Source organism: Carcharodon carcharias, assembly GCF_017639515.1.
Source record: "Carcharodon carcharias isolate sCarCar2 chromosome 36 unlocalized genomic scaffold, sCarCar2.pri SUPER_36_unloc_2, whole genome shotgun sequence".
Taxonomy (NCBI): domain Eukaryota; kingdom Metazoa; phylum Chordata; class Chondrichthyes; order Lamniformes; family Lamnidae; genus Carcharodon; species Carcharodon carcharias.
In genome coordinates this window covers 1,300,555-1,320,338 of record NW_024470737.1, presented here as the reverse complement: position 1 = coordinate 1,320,338, position 19,784 = coordinate 1,300,555, and the positions used below count along the sequence as shown (strand labels likewise).

At 52.4% G+C, this 19,784-nt stretch overlaps 1 protein-coding gene across 1 annotated transcript in view; it reads left to right on the top strand.

Moving 5' to 3' along the window:
- Window positions 1-19,784, top strand: part of LOC121274416 (aminopeptidase N-like) — a 78,085-nt gene that overhangs the window by 18,888 nt on the left and 39,413 nt on the right. The window contains exons 3-7 of the mRNA XM_041181725.1: window positions 3,386-3,528; window positions 6,841-6,977; window positions 9,060-9,239; window positions 13,776-13,902; window positions 15,279-15,433. Coding sequence (XP_041037659.1) covers window positions 3,386-3,528; window positions 6,841-6,977; window positions 9,060-9,239; window positions 13,776-13,902; window positions 15,279-15,433 — 742 coding nt within the window. The remainder of the gene's footprint in view (window positions 1-3,385; window positions 3,529-6,840; window positions 6,978-9,059; window positions 9,240-13,775; window positions 13,903-15,278; window positions 15,434-19,784) is intronic.

The following is a 19,784-nucleotide window of genomic DNA, read 5'->3' as shown; positions in this document are numbered from 1 at the left end:
CAAGTCAGGAGTGGGATGGAATACTCCCCACTTGCCTGGATGAATGCAGCTCCCACAACACTCAAGAAGCTCGACACCATCCATGACAAAGCAGCCCCGCTTGATTAGCACCCCATCCACAAACATTCACTCCCTCCACCACCGACGCACAGTAGCAGCAGTGTGTGTACCATCTACAAGATGCACTGCAGCAACTCACCAAGGCTCCTTAGACAGCACCTTCCAAACCCACGACTGCTACCATCTAGAAGGACGAGGGCAGCAGACACATGGGGAACACCATCACTTGGAAGTTCCCCTCCAAGCCCCTCACCATCCTGACTTGGAAATATATCGGCCGTTCCTTCACTGTCGCTGGGTCCAAATCCTGGAACTCCCTCCCTAACAGCAAGGTGGGTGTACCTACACCACAGGGACAGCAGCGGCTCAAGAAGGCAGCTCACCCCCACATTCTCAAGGGGCAATTAGGGATGGGCAATAAATGCTGGGCCCGGCCAGCGAAGCCCACATCCCATGAAAGAATACATGAAACAAATGAGCATTCAGGGACTAAATTGAAAAGCAGGACCTCTCTGGATTATTACCTGAATCATGAGCTAATTGGCGTCGGCTAGATAAGGTCAGAGAGTTGAATGCGTGGCTCAAAGACTGGTGTGGATGAGATGGGCTTCGATTCATGGGGCACTGGCACCAGTACGGGGGTAAGTGGAGTCTGTACCATTGGGATGGCCTTCACCTGAACTGCGGTGGGAGCAGTGTCCTGGTGAATCACATAACTAGGGCTATAGAAGGCTTTAAATTAAATAGTGGTGGCCAGGGTGTGGGGTTGGGGGGGGGTGGTGGTGCGGGAGTTCACATGAGGGGAGATTTACATGGTTAAAGAGAAAGCACAGTGGCATAGGTAATGCTAACCCTGAGTGTGACAGGAAGGGACGGAGCATACAAACATAAGAGTCCACCAGCAAATAGGGTCAGAGTAGGGCAAGGTGGTAAAAAAGTCAGAATTAAAGGCTGTTTACCTGAAAGCAAGCAGCATTCGTTACCAGGTGGATGAAGTGATAGCACAAATCGAAAGAAATGAGTATGGTATGTTCGCCAGTACAATGACATGGTTGCAAAGTAACCAAGGTTGGCCCCTGAATATTCAAGGGTATGTGACATTTTGGAAGGGCAGGAAAGAAGGAAAAGGAGGTGGGGTAGCTCTGTTAATTGAGGGTGAGATCAGTACAATAGTGAGAAATGATCTTGAATCGGAGAATCAAGTTGTAAAATCAGTTTGTGTGGAGGTAAGAAATAGCCAAGGGAAGAAGTCACTGGTGGGAGAGGTTTACAGACCCCCCTGACAGTAGTTACACTGTGGCAGATTGTATAAATCAAGAAATAATGGAGGCTTGTAAGAAGGGTACTGCAATAACTTTGGGTGATTTTAATCTTCACATAGATTGGACAAATCAAATTGGCAAAAATAACCTGGGGGATGAGTTCATAGAGTGTATTAGGGGCAGTTTTTCTTTGAGCAATACATTCTGAAACCAGCCAAGAAACAGACTATCTTAGACCTGGTAAGGTATCTTAAGACAGGATTAATTAATGACCTCATCGGAAAGGATCCTCTGGGTAAGAGTGATCATAACATGACTGAATTTCACATTCGGTTTGAGGGTGAGAAATGAGAGCCTTAAATTTAAATAAAAATAATGAGAAAGGTAGGAGGACTGAGTTGGCTTAAGTGGACTGGGAAAATAGTTTAAAAGGTAAGACAGTAAAGAAATTGTGGCAGACATTTTCGGAGATATTTCATAACTCGAAACACAGATATATTCCATTGAGAAAGACATAATCCGTGGCTAACTAAGGAAGTTAAGGGTGGTATCAAATTGAAAGACAAGGTGTACAATCCTGTGAAGTTTAGTGGTAGGTTCAGCACCACCTTCTCAAGGGGCAATTAGGGATGGGCAACAAATGCTGGCCTAGCCAGCGATGCCTATGTCCCGCAAATGAATTTTAAAAAGGCCAGAAAATTGGGAACAAACTGACTGAAAAAAAATGGAGAAATTAGTGTTTGAGAGAAAACTAGCAAGAAATATAAAAGCAGACAGTAAAAGCTCCTACAGGGATATAAAAAAAAGAAGAGTAGCTAAAGTGAGCATTGGTCCCTTAGAGATTGAAACTGGGGAATTGATCATGGGAATCAAGGAAAAGGCAGAGACTTCGCACAAGTATTTTGTATCCACCTTCACAGTGGAAGGCACAAAAGAACACTCCAAAAATAGTAGGAAATCAAGGAGTTAAAGGTCAAGGGGGGAGGAGCTGAAAACAATCACCATCGCCAGAGAGCAAGTGCCAGAAAGAACAAATGGGATTAAAGTCCGACAAATCCCCTGGACCTGATGGTCTGTATCCTACAGTCTTAAAAGAATTGATTGCAGAGACAATCGACTGTAATCTTCCAAAGTTCTGGAAAGGTTCCAGCAGTTTGGAGAAATGCAAATGCGACATCTCTGTTCAAGAAAGGAGGGAGACAGAAAGCAGGAGAAACCACAGGCCAGCTAGCCTCACACCAGCCATTGGGGAAATTCAGGAACCCATTAATGAGGAGGCAATAGCAAGACACCATACAAACGGGCAGAGTCCACATGGTTTCGTGAAAGGGAAATCGTGTTTGACTAATTTATTCCTTTGTTCTTTGAGGAGGTCACAAGCAGGGTGGATAAAGGGGAACCAGTCAATGTTTGGTTGTGTGGTAGGGTTTTAGACCGGGTTTGGGGATTGTTTGGTCTCCCAAAAGTAAGCTGCTTGCGTCCATCACCTTTTTAACCAGAACTGTTCGTTTACAGCAAGCGTTTACACATTGAGACCTCCACACGAGATCTGGAGCTTCTCCTCCTTCCAGACTTCCTGTAATACTCAGTCATGTGATCTGACATCAGCATCATGTCTGCTTCTGAGGTTAACCCTTTACTCTACAGGAGACGTATTTGGATTTCCAAAAGGCATTGGATATGGTGCCACGAAAAGTGTTACTACACAAGATAAGAGCTCATGGTATTGGGAGGGGGATACGTTAGTGTGAACAGAGGGTTGGCTAACCAACAGGAAACAGAGATAAGATAAACAGGTCATTTTCAGGTTGGTAAATTGTAACCAGTGGGTGCCGCAGGGATTGGTGCCGGGGCCTCAACTATTTAGGATCTATATTAATGGCTTGGATGAAGGGACTGACTGTGTTGTAGCCAAATTTGCTGACGATACAAAGATAGGGAGGAAAGTAAGCTGTGAGGAGGATACAAAGAGTCTCATGCGTGCGCACACACACCACACACGTGTACAGGCTGACCAGTGTGACATTCCCAATCACACCCTGTCCTTTCTCGGAATCCCCCAGATTCCTCGCCTTGACGATGCTGCAGCCGACTGACGCCCGGAGGATATTTCCGTGTTTTGATGAGCCAGCACTGAAGGCGACCTTTGACCTGACGGTGATACATCGGCCTGACCACTCGGCAATCTCCAACATGCCCATCAACAGTAAGTTTGTGGCACCGAGGCTGTGACTAGTTTACCTCCTCCCTTGTTGGGCACTGAGCTTTGAGTCCTTTCATAGTCCAGATCTGTCTACGTGACTGCCCCACTCTCTCTCTGCATTGGAGCCAAATATCTGATATACAGGAACGGACATTGAGACACACACACATACACACAGGTACAAACACACACACACTCACACATGCCTGCATGTGCACACACCCCACACACATGCACACACACAAACACACATGCACACAAACACACACAGCACACATAACACAAATGCACACCACACACATGCACAGACCACACACATGCACGCGTGCGTACACACACACACACGCACACATAAGCACACACACACACACACACGTACACATGCACACAAACACCCACGCACGCAACACGCATATGCACACACTACACATGCACACATACGCACACAAACACACGCGCACACAAACACACATGCACACAACACACATATGCACACACTACACATGCACACATCCTCATACAAACACACACGTGCACACACACATGCAGGTGCACACGCACATATCATACATTAACAGGTAGAAGTGAATCACAATTGTTACAGCACAGAAAGAGGCCATTTGGCTCATCAAATTCATGCCAACTCTCTGTAGAGCAATCTAGTCAGCCCCATCCCCCTCGCTCTCTCCCCATCCCCCTGCGAGTTTATTTCCCCTGAGTGTGTGTCCAATTTCCTTTTGAAATGATTCATCGTCTCCGCTCCCACTGCCCCCCTCATCGGCAGCGAGTTCCAGGTCATCACCTCTCGCTGAGTAAAACATTTCTACCTCACACCCCACCCCCCCAATGTCCAAAACATTAAATCTGTGCTCCCACCCCTCCCACTCCTTGTACCGTCAGCCAATGGGAACAGCTTTTCTTCCTCTCCCTTATCCAAACCTGTCACCATCTTGTCACACCTCGATCAAATCTTCCCTCGATCTCCTTCGCTCCAAGGGGAACAATCCCAGCTTCTCCAACCGAACCCTATCACCAAAACCCCTTCAACCCTGGACCCGTTCTGGTAAATCCCCCTCCCGCACCCTCTCACGGACCCTCACATCCTTCCTAAAGTGTGGTGACCAGAACTGGACACAGAGGTCCAGAGCTTTATAGAGGTTCAGCATAACTCCCTTGTTTCTGTACCCAATGCTGCTGTTTATGAAGTCCAAGATCCCATACGCTTTGCTAACCTCCCTCTCAATATCACAGAATCTTTACAGTGCAGAAGGAGGCCATTCAGCCCATTGAGTCTGTGCTGGCTCCCTGAAAGAGCTTTCCATCTAGTCCCACTCCCTGCCTTATCCCCGTAACCTTGCACATTCTCTCTTTTCAGGTAGTAATCCAATTCCCTTTTCAATACCTCGATCGAACCTGCCTCCTCCACCACCCTCTCAGGAAGTTTGTTCCAGACTCCAACACCCCTCTGGGTGAAAAATAGTTCCTCACATCACATTTACTCCTTTTGCCAATTATTCTGAACCTAGGCCCCTCTCGTTCTTGACGGTCTCTTCAGTGGGAACAGTTTCTCACCATTTACCCTGTCCATACCCCTCAGGATCTTGAATACGTTGATCAAGTCTCCTCTCAGCCTCCTTTTCTCCAAGGAAAACAGTCCCAACCTCTCCAATCTATCCTCATAGCTACAGTTCTTTATCCCTGGAATAATTCTTGTGAGTGTCCTCTGTAATCTCTCCAATGCCTTCACATCCTTCCTCAGGTATGGTGCCCAGGACTGGGTGCAGTACTCCAGATGAGGCCTAACTAGTGTCTTATACAAGTTCAACATGACCTCCTTACTCTTGTACTCAACGCCCCTATTATTACAGCCTAAGAGACTATATGCTTTATTAACAGCTCTCTCAACATGCCCTGCCATATTCAGTGACCTATGTACGTATACACCGAGGTCCCTCTGTTCCTCCACCTCCTTTAGAGACTCTCCTTTTATTTTATACTGTCTCACTATATCTTTCCTGCCCAAATGAATCACATCACATTTCTCCACATTGAACTTCATCTGCCACTTGTCTGCCCCATCCACCAACATGTCCATGTCCTTTTGAAGTTTAAGACTATCCCCATCACAGTTGACAGCCTTTCCAATCCTCGTATATTCTGCAAATTTTGAAACCATGCCCTGAACACCACAGTCCAGGGCATTAATACATATCAGGAAGGGCAAAGGGTCCCAACACTGACCCCTGGGGAACTCCACTACAAACCTTCCTCCGATCTGAAAAACAACCATTTATCACCACTCTCTGTTTCCTGTCACTCAGCCGATTTCTTATCCACGCGCCTACTTTCCCTTTGATTCCATGAGCTAGAATTGTGCTCATGAGTCTGTTGTGTGGCCCTGTATCAAATGGCTTTTGAAAATCCATATACACCCGATCAACAGCGTTTCATTTATCAACCTTCTCTGTTACCTCCTCCAAAAAAACTCCAGCAAGTTAGTTAAACACGATTTTCCCTTGATGAACCCATGCTGGCTTTCCTTAATCATCCTACACTTGCCTAAGGGACTATCGATGTTATCCTGCACTCTCGCTTCCAGAAGTTTCCCTGCCACTGAGGTCAAACTGACGGGCCTGTAGTTGCCTGTGTCCTGCTATCTTCAGCGATCGATGTACGTGAACCCTCCGAGGTCCCTCTGTCCCCACACGTTCTTTAGAACTGGATCCATCAAACCTACATTGTATCTCCCCATCCCTTCTACCGCAGTGCATCACCCCGCACTCCTCCGTGTTCCATTCGACCCACCACTCGTCTACCCGTTCTGCTAGCCCGACTATATCCCGTCACGGTGGATTGATATCGTCCTTGTCGTTCCCCGCTCTTCCAAGTTTGACATCGTCAACAAATAATGAAACTTTACCGTGGTCCAAAATCCAGGCCAACCTCTTTCACACCCTGTGCGTGCTGTACATATACAGGAGTGGACACTGAGGCCGCAACTTTCCAGTCCTGGCCTGTCCAAAGCCAACGTGCTTTTGGTCGCTCCCCAAATGTTCCACTCCCGCCGGCGACCACATTCCTGCCACTGGCGAGGGGAGGGGGCAGGAAAATCCTGGCCTGAGTTGCACGCTCAGTCAATCCCTTTCATCCTATTTCTGTTCCCCCTACCTCGTTCCCCTGTCGTCGTTCCCCCCACCCCCTCACTTCTCCCCTCACTCCTTCTCGTCACCCCTTCACTACCACCCCCACCCCACCCGCCCCTTCCTCCTTGCCGGTCAATCTGTGAATACTCTCCGTTGCTCTGTCCAATTGCAGGGAGGTCGGAGATGTGGATTCGTGGACAGATGTGGATTGTAACGACCTTCGACCGCACATTAAAGATGTCATCGTATCTCCTGGCCTGTGTCATATCCGAGTTCCGGTTTATCGAAGAGACTCATCATGGAGTTACGGTAATAATCTGGTGGTGTTCTATGTCACATGGTGACGACACACTGAACCTATTAACTAATTTGGTTTTGTTACATTACATATTAATCTGGTGATGCCACGTTGAATCTACCAACTAAACTGATAACATATTAACTTGGATTGAATCTATTAATTTAATGAGTTAAATGGTAATGCCACAAAAGATTGATTTACTAGCCTGGTATTGCAAGTTAATTAGTTAACTTGATAGTGCCACATGGAATCTATTTACTAACCTGGTAATGTTATTTTGTACACTAACATGTTAAATGTCACAGTCAAACCATTGACAAACTTGGTGCGGTAAACTAATTAGTTAACCTTGTCACACTCTCATGCAATATGGACCTATGAAGTATAAACTCGAAAGAGACCATTTATTTGAGAGCAAAATGGAGTTGAGAGGTCAGGTGAGCTTTCCTTTCCTGCCAATACACATTGAACTACAAGACCCCCTGAACTAATTGGCATGCCTGACAAAGTCATCAAAATGCAAACAACCTTTCTGTACCTAACTTTGAGAAGTTGTTAAAATGCAAAAAGACCCTTCCTGTGGTTAATGGCTGCCCTCCTCCAAATAATTTAACATAACTGGTTTCACAATACTTTTTGCAGTTTTTTCGACTCCAGTGTTGAAACCCAGAGAATGGGTGTGAGAAAACCTTATTTTATTGTGCCTGGACTGGAATGGAACAAGAGAAATCAGCCACGGTAAACAATTACCACAGTCGGCCTGCAACAGTGTCAACACGAGAGGGGTGCAGGGCAGCTCGATCTCACTCCAGTTTCCCCTACTCCTTGAGGAGTCAGCCAGGGGTCCTCAAGCACCCATGGGGAGGAGGACCAGCTGCTCAATACCCCGGGGCCATCCACCCCAGGTGACTCCGGGAATGTCCGGCCCATCTAAATCCTCCCTTCCTGTGTCCCCCGCAGCTCCGGCTCCACAGGCCGAGGAGGGTGTAGAGGGACCCCAAAAGCAGGCCAGGGCCCTCCGGGTCAAGGCTCTCCAGAGGACGCCCGCCAAAGTCATCAGAGACAGGGCGTAGCAGTCAGCAGGCTGCCCCCACCTCCGCTGTGGATTGTCGAGGGAGCACCAAGACGTAGCGGCAGGGTTAGGAAGGTTAGGTAAAAGTAGTTGCACAGTCTGGGCACGGGTGTTAATCACTTGTACATACTGCTCACTATTGTCAATAAACTCCCAAGAATGTCTCCCTGCCTGTGGCTCCTTGTTCTGATCAGCTGTGTTCTTGTCACTCAGATGTGAAACCTTTCTGCACAAGATAAAGGCAGGAGTCTCAGTCCAGGGCCTCTTCCCTGTGTCTGTGCAGCCTTCAGACCACAGTGATGGTCCAGCCTCACACTCCCTGGACACATTACTGATGCCTGTACCTCGGCGGTGCTGGTCATTGCTGCCAGAATGTCGTGGGCAGGGGCCACAGAGTTCCCTCATTCTCTCTGTGTGTGCTCTTAGCACCTTTAAGGTGGGGCTGGCCCCCAGCTCTTCAGCACCTGTGAACGGTGACGCTGTGCACCAGCTCCTGAAGGGCTGAGGTGCTGAAGGTAGACACAGCATCAGATGCGTCTAAAGTTTCATAGCTGCGTCTCTATGAGATGGCCCTGATCACGGAGCGCAATCGAGCTGCCCTTGGCCAGACAGGAGTCAGACATTCTCGGAGGCTGTGTGAAGATCTATGGAGTGTCCTCACCACCTGTCGTCATCATCCTCGTAGAATCTAGTGACCATCGGGGCCTCCATTGCGTCTCCGTGTCAGGAGCCTGAGCGCCAAGGGGATGTGTGCTGCCATCAGCCACACAGGAGTCAAACGTTCACAGATGCAAGGTGAGGGTGCCAGGACTGTCCTCACTGCCTCTTGTCGTCATCCCTCATCCCCTTCGATACCCTTCTCGGAGGAGGAGGAGGAGAAGGGCAGGTCCCCCTCCCATTGCAGCCTCAGGTTGGGGAGCGCGCAGCAAGTGACGACATTGTGCTCCACCCTCGATGGACCCGCCGAGGCACCGGAACTGCATTGGCAAAAAGCCTGTCCTTTGCTCTAAGGATGTAGGAGCGGTGGACGCTGCCTGGGAACCGTGCGCAGACCCCGCAGGCTGTGTTTGTGGTGGTCGCACACCACTTTCAGCTGAACTTTCAGCCAGTGGAAGCCCTCGGGGTTGACGTTGTCGACCGCCTGTTGGCACGAGTGCAGTCAACGGCACCCGGCACCGGCGGAAAATCCCAGATCTGGGCAAATCCCAGCGCTCTTGCTTCCCGGCTTTCCTGGTCCCGGGCGAGATGCACAAAATTCCATGCCGTCGTGAAGATGGTGCCCGTGACCTCCCGGGTACAACTGGGCACGGAGGCTTGTGAGATCCCAAATAGGTCACCTGTGGGGCCCTGGAAGAAGAAATCGGGCACCGGCAGTGGATGCCCTCCATGTCCCCTTGGCGCCAAGTCCTGCAGCAGGTGGCAGATATGAGTCACCAGGTCTCTGGACATGCGCAGTCAATGGTAACACTGGTTCTCGGTCAACTGCAGGAATGAAAGGCGGCGCGTTGATAGACCCTGGGTGTCGCTAGGCGCCGACCAGTGCCGGCTCACTGTGGATCTTCAGAGCCCCAACCACCCCTTCGTCTTGAGGGCGGTGATCTCCCTTTGTCGAGCCAAGCACCTCCACCGCTCCCTCCTTCTTCCCTGCTCCCTGTCAGCCGTGAGGCGCATCCTGCTAAATAACCAGGCTCCGTGATCCTGGTGTTCCCCTCCTGCAGGATCAAGGAGAGAGGGAGAGAGACGCGTGGGTTAGCATATGGTGTCCTAGGAAAAGCTCTTTCAGTTAAGCCTGAGGGTCCCCTCACCCATCCCGGAGCGTCTTGGCCACCATGTGGATGGCCAGCGCGCAGTGCCCTCATTGACTGTCAGAAATGTCCACCCGCCTCCCCCCACCTCACTCTGCCTGGCCGATTGGCAGCAGCTTTGCCCACTGGGGGGACTGCAGGGCTGTGGTGTCAGCTCAAGCACGGGCACTCTCCCTAACCCTGCGCTGTTGGCGTGAACCATCATGGAGACTGGTCCAAACCTGAATTAAGACATTGCAAAAGGATCTCCGAGCGCCTCCACCAGTGACTGTCCACGAGGGTGGGCCCAACGCTCTGCTGCTGCCTAAAACACACGTTCGTTTGCAGTCTGAGCCCGAGGGGGGGTGAAAGGTTCTGGAACGTTTTTGGGGGGGCACTTTCGTGGCTTTTCCGTTACTTGAGTGGGCAGCAAAGCTTGAGAGGCCCAGTTCCAAGTGCGTCAGTGGCGCTGCTGCTGAACAGTCTCAACCGCGGACGAATGCTCCCTTCCGACAGGCTTTGCCAGGTACATTGGCTGCTTCCCCTCACCACCCCCCACCCCCCCACTACCCCCCAAACAGCACGTGCTTGTGTACTTCCTCCAGCCTGTGCTGCCTTAGGCCTGCCCCCCCACCAAGCTGCGCACTCCCACCGCCACCCCCCCCCCAAGTTCTGAGCCACCCTGGAGCACTGAAAGCACCCCCCCCACCCCCCAACCTCCTCCCCAGCGAATGCCGCTTCCTTGGTGCCCCCCCTTCTCCGGGCAACGCTTGCGAGGGTCCCCTCTGAGACCCCATCGGAGCTCAGCTCGCCAGGCGCAGGCCTTCCGAAGGTGGCCGTGAAACTCGCCGGTCTGGAGTCACGCCGAAGCGGGTGGGGGGGTGTTTGGGGGGGCGGGGGGGGTGACTCCGGTGGGCTGGGTTCACTGCCAGCTGCTGACGCATTGAAATCAGGTTTCCGATGTGTGGGAAATACACGGACGGGCGGAGCTGACAATCTCAGCCTGGCTTCACAACGGCCTCCTCGTCATATTGTCCGCTCCCACCCACCATGACGCCCGACGCCAAGGGGACCAGCCGATTCCACCCTAACTTGCTAAATCTCACACTGAATCTACTAGCTCACCTAGTAACGCAAGTCAACCAGTTAACCTGGGAAGGCCACAGAACTCAGTAAACTAACCCGACAACGCCACAATGTCACATTAAACCTATTAACGAGCCCAGTAAAGCAGTTAGTTATTAGTAATTAGTTGACCTGATTAAAAAAAAATCTGTTTAGTAACCTGGTAATTACATTACGCCAACCTGGTAAAAGCGCACCGGATTGATTAGCTAAACAAGCAACGGACGTTAATTAGTTAACCTGGTAATGTCACACTGAGAATATTGCTAACCTGATAACGTTACTTCGAATACTAAACTGGTACTGTCACAGTTAGCTAACTCAGCAATGTTTAATCACAGACTAGTCTGGTAATGTCACTCTGACCTAACGAACCGAGTAAAGCCAGCCAGGATAAAGTGACTTACCCACAGCTCCTGCGAATGTCCTAAAGGCAACACTCACCAATCTCATGCTAAATATATTCATTAAAAATTCGCTGATATTACATTACACATTAAGGAAGCTGGTCATCGACATTCGCTGGCGAAACGAGTAACCTTATATGACTTTTTTAAAAAATTCATTCACGGGACGTGGGCGTCGCTGGCTAGGACAGCACTTACTGCCCATCCCTGATTGCGCCACGTGGCTGTGGGCCTGGAGTCCCATGTAGGCCAGACCGGTTAAGGCTGGCAGAGTTCCCTCCCTATGGGGGATTAGTGAACCTGTAGGTCTTTTTTTTTAAAAAAACAATAATCAGCAATGGTTTCAGGGTCATGATCAAACTTTTAACTCCAATTTTTTTTTATTGGACTCAAAATGCCACCACCTGTTTGGCAGGATTGGAACCCGGGTCCCCAGGGTGTTACCTGTCGAACAACAATACCTGCAACGCCATGATATGGGGTAGACTACCTAGGACTGGGGTGAGGAGAAATTTCTTCACCCAGAGAGCAGTGAGCCTGTGGAACTCGCTACCACAGAGAATAGCTGAGGCCAAAACATTGTATGTTTTCAGGAAGGGGTTAGATATAGCTCTTGGGGACGAAAGGGGTCAAAGGGTATGGGGAGAACGCGGGGGAGCAGGCTGTTGAGTTGGATGATCAGCCATGATCATAATGAATGGCGTAGCAGGCTCGAAGGGCTGAATGGCCTCCTCCTGCTCCCAGTTTCTATGTTTCTATGCCATCGCCTCCCCTCAGAGGTAACCAGGGAATGGCATATGGTTCCGTCTCATCATTGGCGTTCTGAGCCCACCAACTAATCGAGAGACGAAACAGTCAGACTTAATAACTAACCTGGCAAAGTCATATCACACCGCACCACTAACAGCTCTGACAATATAACTGAGTCCATTTAACGAACCTATTAATTGACTGTGATGGGAGGTGAATCCCATTGGGGTTGAAAACCCACTCAGTCCAGCCGGTCCGTGCCGGTGATCGTGCTCCTTCACACCGGACTCTGCCTGCCTGCAGAATGCTGAGAATCCCACACAGGAGTGACCACGATGGTGTCAGCGTTATATCTGAAAACGGTAGCACGAAATCAAAGTACAGAGAAACTAGGAGCAGGAGGAGGCTATTCGGCCCTTCGAGCCTGCTACACCATTCATTATGATCGCAGCTGATCACCCAACTCAATAGCCTGCTCCCGTGCTTTCTCCCCATACCCTTTGACCCCTTTCGCCCCAAGAGCTATATCTAACCCCTTCTGGAAAACATACAACGTTTTGACCTCAACTACTTTCTGTGGTAGCGAATTCCACAGGTTCACCACTCTCTGGGTGAAGAAATTTCTCCTCATCTCGGTCCTAAATGGTCTACCCCGTATCCTCAGACTGTGACCCCTGGTTCTGGACTCCCCCCACCATCGGGAACATCTACAAAAACTGGGAAGTTACGGCGAAACATTAACTCTGTTTCTCTCTCCCCAGACGATGCCGGAGCTGCTGAGTTTTCCCAGCATTTTCTGTTTTTATCGATGGGAAACTTGGCTAGGCCCCAGCTGGAATATTGGCCGGAATTTTCCAGACCCTCTCCCCCACCCCACAACACTGTGGCGGGGCTCCCCCATAGCGGGGCCATCGATCCTTCCCTCCGTTCGCATCGACAGTGACCGGATTTTCCAAGGGGCTGGAGAATTCCGGCCATTGCCTCCGATTCCGGGCCCCCGCACTTTGGGAAGGACGTCAAGGGGCCTCAGAGAGAGTGCAGAGGGAGATTGACCCCCGAATGGGACCAGGGATGAGGGACTTCAGTTCATGTGAAGAGGCTGGAGAGGCTGGGATTGTTCTCCTTAGAGCGGAGAACGTTAAGGGGGAGATTGAATCGAGGCGTTCGGAATCAGGAAGGGGGTTCGGAGAGAGTAAGTAAGGAGAAACTGTTCCCACTGCGCAGGAGGGTCGGTAACAGAGGGGACACAGGTTGAAGAGAATCGGGAAGGGAACCAGAGGGGGAGATGAGGAGAATTTGTTTTTATTTACACAGCGAGTTGTTGTGATCTGGAAGGCGCTGCCTGAAAGGGCGGTGGAAGCAGATTCAATAGGAACTTTCAAAAGGGGGAATCGGATAAATACTGGAAGGGGGGACATTTGCAGGAATATCGGGGGGTGGTGGAAAGAGCGGGGGCGTGAGGGAGTGGAACTAATTGGACAGATCTTTCAAAGAGCCAGCACAGGCAGGATGGGCTGAATGGCCTCCTTTGCCTTGTGTCATTTTGAAAGATCAAATGTGGGTGAGGGAGGGGAAAGGGGGAGTGCAAGGGTGCGTGGTGGGGTTGAGTTGTTGAGACATTTACACCTCCTCCAGAGAGATTTTATAACCATTTCTTTTGTGTTTTAGTTTAAAGTTTGGGGCCGCAAGCAGCTGATAGACGCTGGGCAGGGAGACCACGCTCTAAAGGCTGCTGCACAACTTCTTAACTTTTACGAGCAGAAATACGACATATTCTACCCACTGACAAAGTTAGGTAGGTGAAGCGGGGGCTGTCTACATCACAGTGTTACAGGTGGAACTCCCTCTACACTGTCCCCATCAAACACTCCCAGGACAGGTACAGCACGGGGTTAGATACAGAGTAAAGCTCCCTCTACACTGTCCCCATCAAACACTCCCAGGACAGGTACAGCACGGGGTAGATACAGAGTAAAGCTCCCTCTACACTGTCCCCATCAAACACTCCCAGGACAGGGATAACACGGGGTTAGATACAGAGTAAAGTTCCCTCTACACTGTCCCCATCAAACACTCCCAGGACAGGTACAGCACGGCGTTAGATACAGAGTAAAGCTCCCTCTACACTGTCCCCATCAAACACTCCCAGGACAGGTACAGCACGGGGTTAGATACAGAGTAAAGATCCGTCTACACTGTCCCCATCAAACACTCCCAGGACAGGTACAGCACGGGGTTAGATACAGAGTAAAGCTCCCTCTACACTGTCCCCATCAAACACTCCCAGGACAGGTACAGCACGGGGTTAGATACAGAGTAAAGCTCCCTCTACACTGTCCCCATCAAACACTCCCAGGACAGGTACAGCACGGGGTTAGATACAGAGTAAAGCTCCCTCCACACTTTCCCCATCAAACACTCCCAGGACAGGTACAGCACGGGGTTAGATACAGAGTAAAGCTCCCTCTACACTGTCCCCATCAAACACTCCCAGGACAGGTACAGCACGGGGTAGATACAGAGTAAAGCTCCCTCTACACTGTCCCCATCAAACACTCCCAGGACAGGGATAACACGGGGTTAGATACAGAGTAAAGCTCCCACTGCAATGCCTTTTGTACCATCTTCCATGTTATCCAACATCCCATCTCCAGTGGATTACTGGTGATGTGTAGTGACTGGTGTTACGTTGGCAAAACCATATTGTACACAGTAAGATCCCACACACAGCTATCAGTTGAATGCCCAGTTTAGCTCAGTCATGATGTTGTTTGAGGGCTGGGAAGGGATACCCCTCTGTTTTGCAGCGTCTGTGGGATCTTTCCATCCACCTGAGAGGGCGTCCAGGTCCTCGGTTTAAATGTCCCATTCGAAAAACGGCACCTCCAACAGTGCGGCACTCCCTTGGTTCTGACACCGGGAGTGTCGGCCTGGATGATGGAGCTCGGGTTTCCGGAATTGGGGGGGGGATGGGAATCAAACCTTCGAAATTCTGACTGGGAGATGAAATAGAGAGAGAGAGAGAGGGAGGGAGAGAGGGAGAGAGAGAGAGAGAGAGAGAGAGAGAGAGAGGGAGGGAGAGAGAGAGAGAGAGAGAGAGAGAGGGAGAGAGAGAGAGTGCGGTCCACCGAGAGGCGTTGTGACTGACCGCTTGTTTACCCTCCTCTGTAGATCTGGTTGCAGTTCCAAGCTTTGAGAGCGGGGGTATGGAGAACTGGGGGATGATCATCTTCAGGGAGATCAACCTGCTCTACGACCCGAAGGAGGACTCGGAGGGGAGTCAGCAGAACATGATATTAGTCCTTGCCCATGAGCTGACACACCAGGTGAGTCCTGACTTGCCCAGCTTGACACATGCCTCTTGCTGGGACTTGCATTGGCATCAGAAGATGCTGAGCAGCACGTGCTCTATTATTGTTAAACAGATGCAAACTCACCCCATCATTTCGTTACCAACTTCCTTGCATTCTTCTAGCGCCCTACACGTCCACAGATTGTTCTGCTGCAGATTGAAGCCAATGAGGTCCTTTTTTTCTCTCTGAAGGGCAGTTGCTGCTGTAATGTAGCAAAGGCAGCAGCCAATTTGCACACAGGAAGCTCCCACAAACAGTAACACGATTATGTCCTGCGTCAACTGTTCTTTTTCAGTGACGTTCGATGAGGGGTAAATGCTGTGCCCTAGGACTCTGGGCGGGACTGCCCGACACTACCCGTTAACCCCACCACCCGCCCCCCCCCAACCCCACTGCCCCCCACTCAGCTTCCAATGGGAGCAGTGTGATCCCGTATGTCCCCCTAAGAGTGGCATACAGGGGTCTCAGTTTTATGTCACATCTGAGAGGCGATACATCTGACAGTGCGGCGCTCCCTCAGTACTGACCCTCCGACAGTTCGGCGCTCCCTCAGTACTGACCCTCCGACAGTGCGGCGCTCCCTCAGTACTGACCCACCGACAGTGCGGCGCTCCCTCAGTACTGACCCTCCGACAGTGCTGCGCTCCCTCAGTACTGACCCTCCGACAGTGCGGCTCTCCCTCAGTACTGACCCTCCGACAGTGCGGCGCTCCCTCAGTACTGACCCACCGACAGTGCGGCGCTCCCTCAGTACTGACCCTCCGACAGTGCTGCGCTCCCTCAGCACTGACCCTCCGACAGTGCGGCACTCCCTCAGTACTGACCCTCCGACAGTGCGGCACTCCCTCAGTACTGACCCTCCGTCAGTGCGGCACTCCCTCAGTACTGACCCTCCGACAGTGCGGCGCTCCCTCAGTACTGATCCTCCGACAGTGCGGCACTCCCTCAGTACTGACCCCCTGACAGTGCGGCACTCCCTCAGTACTGACCCTCCGACAGTGCGGCGCTCCCTCAGTACTGACCCTCCGACAGTGCGGCGCTCCCTCAGTACTGACCCTCCGACAGTGCGGCACTCCCTCAGTACTGACCCTCCGACAGTGCGGCGCTCCCTCAGTACTGACCCTCCGACAGTGCGGCGCTCCCTCAGTACTGACCCTCCGACAGTGCGGCGCTCACTCAGTACTGACCCTCCGACAGTGCGGCGCTCCCTCAGTACTGACCCTCCGACAGTGCGGCGCTCCCTCAGTACTGACCCTCCGACAGTGCGGCGCTCCCTCACTACTGACCCTCCGACAGTGCGGCACTCCCTCAGTACTGACCCTCCGACAGTGCGGCACTCCCTCAGTACTGACCCTCCGACAGTGCGGCGCTCCCTCAGTACTGATCCTCCGACAGTGCAGCACTCCCTCAGTACTGACCCTCCGACAGTGCAGCGCTCCCTCAGTACTGACTATCCGACAGTGCGGCGCTCTCTCAGTACTGACCCTCTGAGAGTGCGGCGTTCCCTCAGTACTGACCCTCCGACAGTGCGGCGCTCCCTCAGTACTGACCCTCTGACAGTGCAGCACACCCTCACTACTGACCCTCTGACAGTGCAGCACACCCTCACTACTGACCCTCTGACAGTGCAGCACACCCTCAGTACTGACCCTCTGACAGTGCAGCACACCCTCAGTACTGACCCTCTGACAGTGCGGCGCTCCCTCAGTACTGACCCTCTGACAGTGCAGCACTCCCTCAGTACTGACCCCCTGACAGTGCCGCCCTCCCTCAGTACTGACCCTCCGACAGTGCGGCGCTCCCTCAATACTGACCCTCCGACAGTGCGGCACTCCCTCAGTACTGACCCTCCGTCAGTGCGGCACTCCCTCAGTACTGACCCTCCGACAGTGCGGCGCTCCCTCAGTACTGACCCTCCGACAGTGCGGCACTCCCTCAGTACTGACCCTCCGACAGTGCGGCACTCCCTCAGTACTGACCCTCTGACAGTGCAGCGCTCCCTCAGTACTGACCCTCCGACAGTGCAGCGCACCCTCAGTACTGACCCTCCGACAGTGCAGCGCACCCTCAGTACTGACCCTCCGACAGTGCGGCACTCCCTCAGTACTGACCCTCCGTCAGTGCGGCACTCCCTCAGTACTGACCCTCCGACAGTGCAGCACTCCTTCAGTACTGACGCTCCGACAGTGCAGCACTCCCTCAGTACTGACCCTCCGACAGTGCTGCACTCCCTCAGTACTGACCCTCCGACAGTGCGGCGCTCCCTCAGTACTGACCCTCTGACAGTGCGGCACTCCCTCAGTACTGACCCTCCGACAGTGCGGCTCTCCCTCAGTACTGACCCTCCGACAGTGCTGCACTCCCTCAGTACTGACCCTCCGACAGTGCGGCACTCCCTCAGTACTGACCCTCCGACAGTGCGGCTCTCCTTCAGTACTGACGCTCCGACAGTGCAGCACTCCCTCAGTACTGACCCTCCGACAGTGCTGCACTCCCTCAGTACTGACCCTCCGACAGTGCTGCACTCCCTCAGTACTGACCCTCCGACAGTGCGGCGCTCCCTCAGTACTGACCCTCCGACAGTGCTGCACTCCCTCAGTACTGACCCTCCGACAGTGCTGCACTCCCTCAGTACTGACCCTCCGACAGTGCGGCACTCCTTCAGTACTGACGCTCCGACAGTGCAGCACTCCCTCAGTACTGACCCTCCGACAGTGCGGCACTCCTTCAGTACTGGCACCAGGAGTGGTGGTTTGGATTGTCTGGTGCACAAGCCCATACAATGGTCAGCGTGGGTTAGGTAGAGACTAGGATCATCTGTTTGGTGATTGGGGGCGCGGCTGTGTTAGTGATTGGGGGCGGGGCTGTGTTAGTGAGTGGGGGCGGGGCTGTGTTAGTGATTGGGGGCGGGGCTGTGTTAGTGATTGGGGGCGGGGCTGTGTTAGTGAGTGGGGGCGGGGCTGTATTAGTGATTGGGGGCGGGGCTGTGTTAGTGATTGTGGGCGGGGCTGTGTTAGTGAGTGGGGGCGGGGCTGGGGTTAGTGATTGGGGGCGGGGCTGGTTTAATCGAGCAAGGGCGGGGCTGGGTTAGCCAGTCGGGACGGGGCTGGTTTAGTGATTGGGGGCGGGGCTGTGTTAGTGAGTGGGGGCACGGCTGGGTTAGTGAGTGGGGGCGGGGCTGGGGTTATTGATTGGGGGCGGGGCTGGTCTAATCGAGCGGGGGCGGGGCTGGATTAGCAGGTGGGGGCGAGGCTTGGTTAGCCAGCGGGGGCGGGGCTGTGTTAGTGATTGAGGGCGGGGCTGTGTTAGTGAGTGGGGGCGGGGCTGGGGTTAGTGATTGGGGGCGGGGCTGTGTTAGTGAGTGGGGGCGGGGCTGGAGTTAGTGATTGGGGGCGGGGCTGGTTTAATCGAGCGGGGGCGGGACTTGGTTAGCCAGCGGGGGCGGGGCCCTCTCGCTGATAGGTAAGATTACTCAGGATGATGTCGGGTGGATCTCCTGACTTTGCCCAGCGTCGTTTCCGGTCTCAGGTTGTCGGGGGTACTCCCCAATCAGCTCCGTGCCCGCTGACTAGTCCACTGCCTACTGAGGCCATTGACATCATTACCTGGACCTGCCTGTCCATCGTTAAGGTTGGTGAGCAGGCCGAGAGCCCTGGCGGGCTTCGGAATAACCATCAAACCTCACCCACGGGCGGGATAAGGTGTGAGGGTATTTAAATATCTAACTGAAGGTTTCGGTAAAAGTTATGGACATGCCCCAACTCATGTGACAGTGACACACGAGGGGACACGTCAGGGAAAAATTTCTATCGTTTGTTTAACAATTTTTAATATGGAGCCTGAGATCACCCTGAGGCGGCACTGAGCCTCAGGGAGATCTGTGTGTTCTATCGCACGCATGAGCCAAACAGCGCACTCCCAGCGGAGGGAATTCCCCATCCCCACACCCCGCCTGCACAGGGAGTGTACAGCGATTCCTGGTGGACATCACGCTGCGTGGGCCTTACTTGAGCCGCCCATGTAAAATGGCGCCGCGCCCCCAATCGGGGGCTCCAATCGGAGGGGCACCTGCCCACTCCAGCACTTCCCCTGATAGGGGGAAAATATTCCCACAGAGTAAAGCTCCCTCTACACTGTCCCCATCAAACACTCCCAGGACAGGTACAGCACGGGGTTAGATACAGCTTCCTTTACACAATTACGTCAAACGTCCATTAATGAGCCATTAATGTTTCTTCACTACGCTTCTCAGAGGTGAAAGGTTGATTGCTCCCTTAACCCAATCACCTCCCTGTAGCATCGATTTCCCATGATTGTCTGCGGT